Source organism: Cinclus cinclus, chromosome 3, assembly GCF_963662255.1.
Source record: "Cinclus cinclus chromosome 3, bCinCin1.1, whole genome shotgun sequence".
NCBI lineage: Eukaryota > Metazoa > Chordata > Aves > Passeriformes > Cinclidae > Cinclus > Cinclus cinclus.
In genome coordinates this window covers 93,797,327-93,810,114 of record NC_085048.1, presented here as the reverse complement: position 1 = coordinate 93,810,114, position 12,788 = coordinate 93,797,327, and the positions used below count along the sequence as shown (strand labels likewise).

Here is a 12,788-nt window from a genome sequence, read left to right as displayed (position 1 = left end):
TAAAAACAAAACATAATGCTTGGCTGTGCAACTTTCTCTGGCACAGATGAAATTGGGATTGCTCTCTGTGTGTACAAAAACTGTCTAATTACTGCTGAATATTTATTTCAGACAAAAATATGAAAAGGCACTATATAAAAGTATTTGTACAGGAACTGCTTTTTACTCTGTCTCAGCCTACTTACCTCTACATAGAGTGGATCTGCAATCACAAATATTTTCATGTACAGTTCAATTCATGTGAAAGTTACTGCAGAAAATAACTATATTCAGCTCTTACAGGTCTTTAACTGGAGTCCCCTTTTAGGCTGATAGTTGATAAGGAATTCCATTTTTATCATGACCACAGAAAACCAGCCATGTCAAGCTGTCTTGCCTGTGGTTTGGCAGCTCTGGCCCCCTTGCTGCTTTGCACTCCAGTGTAGATTTCCCTATAAGCCTTTGTGGGTGGAAATTCTCTCCTTAGCCACCTGTTACATTAGATATGTTTTGTTACATTGGTCATAAAACTTTTGCACAAAGCCAATATTGTACACACAAACTTTAGGGCAGCATATCCCCAACTTCTTATGAATGCCTGGGTAGAGATTGCGTAGAGTCTGGTTCTCTTTTTTTCTGATGACCATCACAGACAGATGATATGACCTATATGACCACATTAACTATGACAGCATGATTTTTGTTAATTAACTGCATACTTCCCTCTTTCAAAAGAAACCAAGGGGAAAAAATGCACCCAGTCAAAACTGAGCTAAACTCCCATGTCAAGTAACTAGTCCCAGATGAGAAACATATTGATGTTTGAAGAAAAATTCTGGGTCAAAAACTATTCATACAAACAATTCTGCAAATACTCAAGAACGAGGCCAGTTTTGCAAAAAATTCATGAACTGAACAACTAAATAAAAAGTTATCTGTGTAAGATTTTTGCAGGGAATTCTTTGACTACTGGAAGGTATCCCATTAGGTCCCATTTATCAGCCCTAATCCCCCAGATGGCAGTCTGAACTCATTCTCTGAGATGGCAGATTTGCTCTGCTGACATTCAGGTTTTCTCTCATTAAGGACTTTGAAGGTCAGGCGTCCTTTCTTTTCTCTAACTCTCCCTGATATCTCTCTGATCAGTAACAACAAAGTCTTATAGAAATTAATAGAGAATTTGAAAATATGAACTTCAAATACAGAAAACAAGTGTTCTTTTGCTTGATTGGTAACATGGTAGCAAAGCAGGAATGATACTGCATTCCTGGATATGCCAGCTGCATTCCTAACTAAAACCAAAACAGAGGTCCCTAAATTTTAAGTGCCTCTCTAGAAAGGTCTAGCTTACATGCTGAAAACCCATATTTATTGAAATGACCGCTTATTTTTTAAAAAAAATACTTCAGTTATATGAATTGTGTAAGAAATCCATCCAGTTGGACTCTGTCACCAAATAAGCCTATGAGATTTATATTTTTTTGCATTACTTAACACTCCAGTTAGTATCTGAGAGTTGTCTGAAGATATACTGGTGAATTAAGATTTCTAGAAATCTATTGCAGACCTCTAAAAGCAGGGAAGAAACAGAACAAATTATTGACTGATACTCACTACAAACAAAGCTACACTGGTGCAAAGCAATCACCCTTCCCTATTTCTGTCAGCTTTTGTTTCACTTCTCTGAACACCAGGAGACAGTGATATGTTTCTTCAAATTCACTCACGTTTTAATTGCAACAAACAGTTCTTGGCCTGTGAATTTTCCAGTCTAAATATACAATATTTGAATTCCCATCTATATTGATTTGTCATAACTAGACCAAAAGTTCAGTGGGGTAACATATACTACATGACTGGTGGGACAGTAACCAGTAGAATCACATGTATAATACAGGGGCTTTTTTTGACAATGTGCTTCAATATCTGCATTCCTTTTTTCCTGAGACTACTTCAGCCTGTGAAACAGGTTTCTGGAACATTCATGAAAATTAACATAGATGGGAATAAATACCATTGCAATGAATTAAGGACAAAACATTAATACTCTCAGACATACTTGCATAGTATTTGCTTGGCCTTCATATGCCTAGAATAATAATGTAAGGTATCAAGCCAAATAGCTAACATGCTTTTTCATGGAATGCTATGATTCAGATTCTCAGGCCCAGGAATCCAGACATTACAAAAGAATAGGATTTGGCCATGCTTGATTAGCACAGAATGTCTTATTGGAAAAAAAATTCTCTATGAGCAATGCATGAATGCAGAGTGACTTTGTTAGGGTTACAAAAATTACATGGTGAGTCCCCAGCCACTACACAGTCACCTGAGGTGGCTGCAACATTGATGTCACACAAACCAGCATGGCTTAAGGAGTCAATGGAAATAAAAAATTCCCAGGACAAAAAAACTGAACTATTAATTTCCAGCCCTTTTCCTTCCACGTTCTTTATCTCCCACTAAAAGTGGCTGTGAGGCTGTGTTGAAGACAGGACCAGTGAGAGGCTGAGGTGAAAGGTTTTGTGGCAGCACTTTTTGTTCACTTGTTTCTATTATGATATTTTCCTTGAAGACCCCTGGATTGGAGCTTTGCACTGTTTGGTGATACATAATATCACCATATATATTGATATATATTGATTCTTCAGCACTTATCCTGAAGAACACCTCATTCTCTATGTATTTCTTCCATTTAGGCCACACACATCATTTCCTCTTTGCTTCCAAAATTCCCTCTTCTGTTTAGACCCTCTGTTCACTAGTGCAAATCAGAGCTGCCTTTTATTTCACTTCTTGTCCTTTCTCTTGCCTGTTCTTCAGCTGTACCTTGTCTTCATCAGAACTAATCTAGTTAATTCTTCATTTTCAAACCAGGCTGTGATGCATGGCCTACAGCTGCTTAGCAACAGCTCCCCTTTGTGTGCAGGGATAAGGGCAGGCAGGGATGCCAGCCTGGAAGGCTGATCCACCAAGGTGAGATAAAACAGGAACAAGACAGGTTGTCTCCCTCTGGGCTTTAGTGCTGCACATCCTATTGCTACACACTGGCAGAAATATCAGAGGGGAGGGGTATTCTTTCATTACCAGAAATTGCATTTCAAATTTTAAAAAAAAATCTGTCTCAGCACATGATAGGAATCAAGTACGCACAGCTCCAGTATGTTCTGAATGCATGTATGGGTGATCTAAACTATTCCTTTTATAAGCATTAGACATGGTTTACTCAAATCCCAACACTCACTACTTCACATAAGCCTGAAATGTACCAAGGAGGAATGTGGATAACTATTACACTGAATTTAGGGGACTAAATGTTACAATCTCATAACAGGAGGTCTGGCACTTTCAAGATAGATATGAACAACTTATGATATAGATCTCTCCCCAGACAGACTTCCAAAAATGCAGAGGAAATGTGGGAAGTAAAAATTTTGTGGGCTTTTACCACCCTCTATGTGTATGTGGGAATGTACCTTGTCTCTCTGTTAAAACTATTTTTACATCACATCCTTGGATGAAAATCAAGAAATGCAAATGATAGGGCTCTGAGGGAACAGCATTAATAACACATATTGAATGATTTAAAAAGATACAGGTTATCTTACAAATCTCATACCTTCAAAAATATAAACCTGTAAGATTCCTTTAGGACTTAGGTTATCTAGAGATTGGGTTAAAATATTCTTGTAACCGAAGGCCAGGATAGCAAACACTCCAGAGGGCTTTGTGAAAATCTCAGGAATAGTCAGATTGAGACACTAGTCTTCATGCCTTCCACATTACCTCAAGCTGCAAAAAATGAATTTGGAACAAGGCACAGGCCGAACTTTGTTAAGCCTTACAGGCTGTTGTAGATCAATTTCAGCTGCAGATGCCTCCAGTGGCCTTAAGTATGTAGAGAGGAGAAAAGTTTGCTTAAATCCAGACTTAATCCAACTCAGAATGATCAGATGAGACATGCTGTCTGGCCCATCCCATCTCCACCCTTAACCTGCCTTTGCTGTAAGTCAGAAGACCCAACCTAGGGACAAAAAGGAAGGAATTTCTCCAGTATGTTGTTTCTTTCTCCAAAATAAAGGCTTAGAATTCTTTTTCTATATGCAAGAAGTGAAATATATAGGAAAAGAGAACTATCATTCCACCTTTCCATTCTCTGTTCTTCAAATACAATCTTAACAAAATTTCATTAGCTGTCTTTGGCAGCAGTTAGGAATCCTCATGCACCTAGTCCTGCCTTCATCCTGCCTCCTGCTCATGTAGGAGCTTGCAACAAAGAATTCAGTGCCTTGCCAACTAAGTCTGTCACAGATGCCCCAAGAGAGAATACTATGTGACAGCTATTTTTACATTTTTAGATACATATTTATATTTTGCATAGAGTACTTGCTCTCTCCTCATGAGTACGAGCCACCCGTCTGAGGGCACTAATGCATGTATTTCATAAGGTGATTGTTTATATCAGTTTGACATTATGGTGTAGATATGTCTGTTGTAACTATTACTAAATTGCTGGTCTAATTTTCACTTATTGTCAGAGACCAAATGTGGAACTCTGTATATGACAGTATAGTCACACACATTTATGCTAATTAACATTAAGGAATGACATCTGAAGATCATCACTGCTGCTGAAGAAGGCAGAGTTTTATTCAATGTAAATGTGGAGTTTTACTCCACAGATCTTGGAGTCGTAGGATGGTTTGGATTGGAAGGGGTCTTAAGGATCATCTATCTCCTATGGGCAGGGACACCTTGCACTAGACCCAGTTAGTCAGAGCCTGGCTCAAAACCTATCACTGAACTCTTTGACGGATGGGGCATCCACAGCTGCTCCAAGGAACCCATACCAATGCCTCAGTACCCTCACAGTCAAGAATTCCTTCCTATGATCTTATCTGAAGCTACCCTCTGTCACTGTAAAGCCATTGCCCCTTGTCCTATCAGTACCTGCCCTTATAGAAAGTCTCTCTGCTGCTTTCTTTAGGCCACTCTTCTAGCAGGATGAGGTCCTGGGAAATTTCACTGGTACCCTGCCCTCTGCAGCCTTTTTCCCACAATAGTCCTCCAAAAATAGAAATTCTGTGGTGTGGAAATTGAGGTGGACAGGAAGCTGGCTTCACCTGAAGATGCAGAGAGCTTCAGCTGCAATCCTTGGGAGACATCTAGCTAGGAGGAAGGACATCCTTCCATCATGGAGAGAGAATAGAAGGAAAAGTTGTCTCATGGGAACTAATATGTAAAATAGTTTGTTACAAAAAAGTGTTGTTCTTGGTTTTGAGATGTGGTGGGCTGGCTGCCAGCTACATTTAAGGTTCTGCTCCTTATCATTGTTGCTGATTGGACCTTATTCCCTCCACCCCATTTATTTATCTCTGTGCTTTCCGGGTTTCAGGGTCTTTGGAAGCTGTTGCTGGTACCGTACTGTTTCTACTTTTGTTATTTTCACATTAAAAGTACTTTGTTTCAGGACAACTCCATCATTCCCACCTCTCTGTATTTATGCCACATATTCCCCGGCAGGCCCAGTTTGGTTGGGGCACCCGCAGTGGCTATACTACGGAACAGGGCTGCTGCAGGAAACACGTGTGCTTGGCTCAGGAGCCAGTCCAGTCACAGACACAGTGGGAGAGCAGTGAAGTGCCCAAGCTGCATCACTCTTCAGGAATAAGGTGCAGTGAAACACAGGTACAGCTCAGTCTGTGCTGGCCACATCAGCTGGAGAAATGCCCTCTGGCAGGCTCCATGCCCTTACTGCCGGTGAGTTCTATTGCTGTTCTGGGCTCAAACTAATGAGGGCACTTGTGGCACCCTCATGACAGGATGGCCAGAGACATACAACAATTAAGCCAAAGGCCATTGTCTATGCCATTCTGCTGTGGGAAAATAAGGGCAAAAGAGTTTTTTCCCCATCCTGTAGTGATTTTGTGCAGCACTCAGGCCAAGAAGCACAGCAAGCTGCAGTTTGTGTCTGTGCTCTTCCATTTCCAATTCTCTCCATCTGCCAGGCCAATACAGCCCTCTCATCTTCCTCATCTTCCTCCCTTTCTCTGCCCTTGTCTCCTCCCAAATATGGAGCCAAGCCCAGGGATCTTTTCCCTTGGCTCACAGATTGTCCATGCCAGTGAACAGCCTTGGTGTGGCAGCTGCTGTTGGCCCACTCACCTCTGCCTCCCATGGCATTCTTAGTGTGCTCTCTCCTACTGTTCCTGCCAGGTTCCTCTCCACAGAATGAGCCCAGCTCTTCCTTTGAGTATCTGTGAAGTGTGACCACCTGGCACAGCAACCCCTCTTTACTGCCTGTGAGATGCGGCTCTGCCTTAGGGCACTGGCACTCCAGTCAGGAGCCAGGAGTTTCCCTTGTCCTGCTTGGGAGTTTCCCAGGCCTGTTCCCTTTAGCCCAGGCTCACACCAGGGCTCTATTCAGCAGCCCATGTACCTTTGAGCCCCACCCCCAAGGTGTCTGCATTTATCCTATCCCCTTCCTAGCCTTGATGTAGCACATTCCTCCAGCCCATGGTGTCTGTGAGCACTCTCCTCTCTGACCAGGCACTTTGGAGCTCTTTGGAGCCACTCTGTCCCTTTGTGCCCTCAGGCTCATTCCACGAGTGCTGAATATGGCAGTCCTTGCCTTGCCCAGGAGTTGGAAATTGGACCAAAAGATGGCTCCCTGTGACCAAAGGCAACTTTACTTAAGGTAACTCCAGTGTCTGCATGCACACAGGAGAGGAGTGTGATCCGGACAGATCAGGCTTTTGATACTGAGGCTGCTTTTGCATCAGCAGGCATTAACCCAGGAGGATAAGGTTGCTGCGCACTGCAGTGTGGCCTGGATTGTTGCTGTCCTGCTGCTTAAGATGTGCTTTGCCCAAAGATCTGCTCGAGGATTTTCTTCACTCGAGTAAAGAATTCCAACAGAAACCTGATAGGAAATGGGCAGGAGTTAATTTTGCCCAGTGCTGTTGGTACCGGTATTGGTTTCAGAGAGGGGGTTGGTCTTTGCAGTGGCTTCTGAGGAGGTTGTGGGGTGGCAATATAATGACTCCAGAGGTGTGAAGTGGTCAGATAATGACTACATGCCCGTGATGTTGGAGGGGAATTTCCATCTGGGCTAAGGCTCATCTGGTACAGGATCCAGTTATAGAAGTACTGAGTGGAGGTGTAGACTCCAGGCCGCTTTGCTCTGGCACAGCCTTTCCCCCAGCTGGTTATACCAATGACCAACCAGTAGTCACTGTTTTTCTCTTGGCACATGAGAGGACCACCGCTGTCACCCTGCAGCAGAGCAGAGGAGGATTAAGGACGTATTGGGTGGCCCCCATCTGCACTGGGGCTGTCTCCTTCTCTCCTACAGCCCCTGCCAGAGCTGGATTCCAGGCAGAGGAAGGCTCTGCTCAGGGGCTGGAGCCTCCAGAACCTTGGCTGTGAATGGCTTGGGGTCCTGTAGTGTAGGGCTGTCTCTGTGCTCTCTGCACAGGGCTCCTGGAAGTGCAGAGGATGGACGTTTGGCACCTGGACCTCTGGGCTGCCAAGAGCACGAGCTGGGCTTTCTGGGCTTTCTGGCACAAAGGAGGCACTGGGCAGGCAGGTGTGGATGGGGAGTGTGTGGGAAGCCCCCAGAGCACTTGGGGGGAGCTGGGGCTGGGAGGGTGAGAGAGTGGCTGTGCAAAGCAGGCCCTGGGCTGTGTTGGGGCAGTGCTGCCCAGGCTGCTGGTGCTGCTGGGGGCTGAGTGGCTCATGGCATGCTCCTACCTGGCAGGTGTCGATGTTGCCCTCTGGGTAACCAGCACACAAGTTGTGGGTGTGGATTTTCCCTGCGTACCACTCACTGCTGTTGCAGAGCTGGACATCAATGAGCTGGACCTTGGCCTCCTGAAGGTGATCGCTTGATTGTTGAGCTATGAGCAGAGAAAGGAATAAGCCCCCAGCAGCTACTTTCTGATTCTCCTCTCAAGGCTGTCTTGTGGGGTATCTATTTCCCTACAGCTTGGCTGTGCCTTTAAAGAGGCACTGGACCTGTTGCTTGCCTCTGCGGAGCAAGTAGATGGCCAGGTCCATCTCTACAGAGGCGTACACACTGCAGCCTTGCTTTCGTCTCTGCTCTGGGGAAGCCCAAACCCTCTCCCCAGTGTGCTGAGCTGGCCCACGAGTCTCTCTTGGAACTCACCTCTAGCAGCGGTGGAACCCCATCCAGCAATCCAGCAGTTTTGCAGCTCTGACACTCTCAGTGTAGCGTCAGCCACACAGGCCAGTTGGATGTAGGGGCTGCACTGGACAGGATGGTCCAATTCCATCACGGCAATATCATAGCTCATGTCATCAGGATTGTAGTACGGGTGTATCAGCACCTGCTTGACATGGCGCACTTGTACCCCATAGCCTGGCTGAGTCAACTGGGTGGCTCCAATCACCACATACACCATGCTGATATCCCTAGAAGGCACAGAGAGAGGGCTGAGAGCGAGCACAGCCATGTGCCACAGCAGCCCAGCAGCTGTGAGAGCTCTGCTTGGCACAGCAGAGAGGGAGCCGTGCTCTGGCAGGTTTGAGTCCCCTTGCACACCTTAAGCTGGGGGAATATCAAGCTGGAAACTGCTAGGAAGCCTTGGCACAAGCTCAGACTTCTCCTGAGCAGTGTGGCAGCTGGGCTGCCTGAGAGGGAAGGGGATGGGAATAGTAAGTGGAGCTGCTGACAGGGCACCTGCTGGTGTTGTGGGGATGTTCCCATTCCCTGCTCCTCCTTACGTGACCTTGTCGAAGCAGTGAGCTGCTGTGAGAACCCACTGATGGCTAATGAGGGTCCCTCCACACAGATGCCTCAGGTCTTGTATCCTGGGGTGTTGGATGCTGACCATCCATGGCCAGGCCCCTGGCAGTGCGTCTGCACCACCCACGACACGTGTTATGTCATCAATGACATTGCCATAGTAATTAGTCATAGGGTGGTAGGCAGATGGCACAGCTCGGAGCCCACAGGTCCCTCTGCAAGAAAAAAGAGATTTCCTTGTTACTTCATGGCCTGCAGTGGCTCAGGCTGAAGCTCAGCCCTCTGCCCTCCCCACAAGGGCTTGCACACACAGCCAGCCAGGGAAGCCCATGGGATGTGAGTCTGTCTGTGCCAGCACCTGGCTGCTGGCAAGGAACTGAGGCTTCCCCATGGTGGGTGGGAAGCTGTGGCCCGGCCATGGGGGACAGGCGGGCGCTCTCCAGGGAAGGCCCCAAGTGTTGCCGTGCCTCCCTCCCAGGGCCTGGGGCCACTTACCCACAGTTGTCCCATGTCCCCTGTGCCAGCCCGGCCACGGTGAGCAGGACGAGGAGGCCGAGCCAATTCATGGCTGCCAGAGGCACGTGTCAGCTGCAGGCTCTGAGGGCTCCCTGCACAGCACAGTCACAGTCGCAATGCCCACAGCAGCTGCGCTGCCCGTAGTGCCCTCGTTCCCGGGGCTGATGTCATGGAGGTTGGGGTTCCGTGTTCTCGGCACTGTGGGGGTCTGTGGCATGGGAGCCCACTGCGGGGAGGACAAAATCAAATCAAGGAGCAATAGAATGGTTTGAGCTGGAATGCTTGCAGATCACATATCTCTGGCCCGGTACCATACCATGGGCCAGGCAGGATGGCTTGCACGAGATCTAATTTTCTACATTGTACACAGCCCGGCTCAGAGGCTGCCCTTGAGCACTTTGAGGAATGGGACACTGAAATACTAAGTCCTGATGAACAGACCCCAACTTGGGCCAGAATGTGAGATGTTGCATAGTGATCTGTGTCATGAGAAAACCACCATGGGATCAATATAAACAAGAATACTGAGCTTAAATTAAAGCATAGATATGAGACAAAGGAAAATATAATGATTTCATTATATTTTTTTAATTGCTTTGCTGTGAATTACTGGCTTATGCTGTTATACATTTTTTTCTTTTTTCTTTTTTTTTCTTTTTTTTTGCTTTTATTTTTGACACTGTGATTATGAATTGTATCAACGTTTTCATGTATAAGGAAAACGCGAGCTTGTGTGAACATAAAAAGGCTTGTTACTGCTGTTACCTGCTTGAAGGAGTATAACCGGAGATGTTCAAGCCCTGTCCGAACCAAATGGAGGCTTGTAGCCACTGCTGCTTGAGTGCTAGCCACCACGTTCTGGCTTGCTCAGAATAGCACCCCAGCACAGTAGGCATGACACAGCTCAACAAGAAACTACCTATAAAAGGGATAGTGACCAGGGGTGGGACAGATGTGTTGGTGGAGAGCAGACTCCCACGTCCCCAGTGCAGCTTGCCTGTTCCTTCTCAACAAAGTAATAAATTGCCTTATTGATTAACCTACCCAATTGTGGTGAGTAATTTATAAAACCGGCACTCTGTGCCTGCCCAAACACTCCGCAGCCTCTGGCATGGCTCCGGAATCTTTGCTACACTTTGTCACTCTGGGATGGGCCTGCCTCTGCTGTTCCAATCTGTCGCTCCAAGATTCCCACTGCAGTCCATTCAGCTTTCCGAGTGGCACTGAGACCGGCTGCTTCCCATGAGTTTCCAAAGGAAGCCCCTTTTCCATCTCTTCCACCATTACCATGTGAGACCCGCGGCCGAGCCCAGCTCCCGCCACATTGCCCCTGCAGGCGTGGGAGAATCATTGCACCTGCCCTGCCCGGCCGGGAGCCACCAGCGCCCCTGCCGGGTTTGATGGGAACTGCACCAAAGGGAAAAGTGCCTGTGGCCGAGAGCTCAGGTTCATACTGGGTTTCTGATCTGTTCATTGCTGCTGCCGTTGTTGTTGTTTGTTTGCCTTGTTACACACACTAGGAAAGAACTGTTACTCCTGTACGTCATATCTGAAAACCCCGTTATTTCAAAATTATAATAATTTGGAGGGACAGGGGTCATAATTTCCATTCCAAAGGAGGTTCCCGCCTTCCTTGGCAGACACCTGTCCTTTAAACCAGGACAACACTGAGAGATGCAGCAGGAACCTGTGGCTCTTCATGGAACGAGATGTGTGACTCTGCTGACAGAACCCCAGGGTTGAATGACTACAAAAACCTGCTCTAACTAGATAGAGAAACAAACAGGGCACCTGTCAGCTCACTGAAGCCACCCGTGCCTCCAGAACTGTCACATGGGAGAGTTTCCTCAGCACTCTGGCAGCCCAGATAAGACTGTGGAGGAGTACCCCTGGTGCTCCCTCCTCCAAATATCCAACTTGCAGTGATTTTTGGAGTCGGAAGGAGGCAGAGGAGGAGTGTAATAATTCTGCCTGCAGAGTCTGTGTAAATTAAAACCTCTCTATTGTTGCAAAATTTGGTGCAGATTTGGTGAAATTATGAGTTGTGGGTGGAGAAGGCATGCACAGTATGATCAGCTTAAGGTGGCCACAGAGGAATTGTGTAGGTCCCCATAAGTTGTGCAGTTGTGGGACTTGAGTCTCTACTCAAAGGCTTTTGGAGACAGGCACAGGGAGAGCCTTGTGTCCCTTGTGCCACACAACAGGGCCCATCTTGATTAACATAAAGGGAGGGGTGCCACCTGCCATGAGACAGGACTCCTTTGGCCTGGTGATGACGGATTGAGTTTTGACTTGTTTTTTAAATATATTGTCTGTGTTCTTTACACATATATTGTAGCTCTGTAGCCTGCTATTGTATCTGTGGTTAGTTTTCCCAATACTTTTCCCTGCCTACTCCCTGAGCAGAAGGACAAAACCTATTTCAGAGCTCTAAGCCCTGGAGGGTACAAAGCCTCAATCCTGTCTTGGTAATTCTTGGGAACCACGGCTGGAAACAGCTCTTTGGGACACATTTTCATACACAAAGTCTAGTTTCCATCTGGGGGAGGGGGATGGTTGCAGTGGAGGATTTACAGACAGTTGAACAGAGGGAGGAATTCCATCCCCATGTGTGGTCCTAACTGGTGATTTTTGTCAAATATGCTAATATGCTAATTTGCTAAGCTTATAGAACTGTATTCACTGCATATGGGGGAGGAATTCTGTGCACATGTGCCATATCTGTCCCCGGAGGCCTCCAATAAACATCAGCCATTTTATTACCTCCTATACTAGTATTATGACAATAGTGTGTTGTTTTATTTCTAGGTTCTTTAAGGCATTACTTGAAGTCAAGAAAAGTATCCAGAAGCAGGGGGAGAGACACCTAGCCCAAGGCATATTGAAGCCATCTGTTAGATAAAGTCAACATTCACTTTGCCTTCACCTGGAAAGAAAAGCAACTGCCTTCAGCAAGTCTTCCCCATGGTGTTCCAGGATCCTATACCATTCCTCCCCCCACCCATCAGTATCAACGTTTGATGGAAAAGGGTTTAAATTTTGGGGCAAATTTGAACACTTTGTAGAGTATTTATTAATTAACAAATTACAATTGAAGGTTTGCCTCCCATCCTGTAGTGATTATGTGCAGCACTCAGGCCAAGAAGCACAGCAAGCTGCAGTTTGTGTCTGTGCTCTTCCATTTCCAATTCTCTCCATCTGCCAGGCCAATACAGCCCTCTCATCTTCCTCATCTTCCTCCCTTTCTCTGCCCTTGTCTCCTCCCAAATATGGAGCCAAGCCCAGGGATTTTTCCCTTGGCTCACAGGTTGTCCATGCCAGTGAACAGCCTTGGTGTGGCAGCTGCTGCTGCCCAACTCACCTCCGCCTTCCATGGCACTCCTTGTGTGCTCTCTCCTACTGTTCCTGCCAGGTTCCTCTCCACAGAATAAGCCCAGCTCTTCCTTTGAGTATCTGTGAAGTGTGACCACCTGGCACAGCAACCCCTCTTTACTGCCTGTGAGATGTGGCTCTGCCTTAGGGCACT

At 46.5% G+C, this 12,788-nt stretch overlaps 1 protein-coding gene across 1 annotated transcript; it reads right to left on the bottom strand.

Annotated features, from left to right (window-relative positions):
* Window positions 1-6,831: 6,831 nt before the first annotated feature.
* LOC134042182 (acrosin-like) lies at window positions 6,832-9,312 on the bottom strand. Its single transcript, XM_062489314.1, has 5 exons — window positions 9,242-9,312; window positions 8,725-8,961; window positions 8,147-8,412; window positions 7,732-7,877; window positions 6,832-7,254 (listed from the first exon to the last, which is right to left on the bottom strand). Exons 1-5 carry the CDS (start codon window positions 9,310-9,312, stop codon window positions 6,832-6,834), a joined length of 1,143 nt encoding a protein of 380 aa, XP_062345298.1.
* Between the last annotated feature and the right edge of the window lie 3,476 nt (window positions 9,313-12,788).

Bases quoted from the DNA above. Each gene is read 5' to 3' on its own strand.
- LOC134042182 (XM_062489314.1), bottom strand. From the start codon at position 9,312: ATGAATTGGCTCGGCCTCCTCGTCCTGCTCACCGTGGCCGGGCTGGCA. The intron at 8,962-9,241 runs GTAAGTGGCCCC...TTTTTCTTGCAG, and splicing joins GGGACATGGGACAACTGTGG to AGGGACCTGTGGGCTCCGAG. The intron at 8,413-8,724 runs GTAAGGAGGAGC...TGTGCCTTCTAG, and splicing joins CACTGCTTCGACAAGGTCAC to GGATATCAGCATGGTGTATG.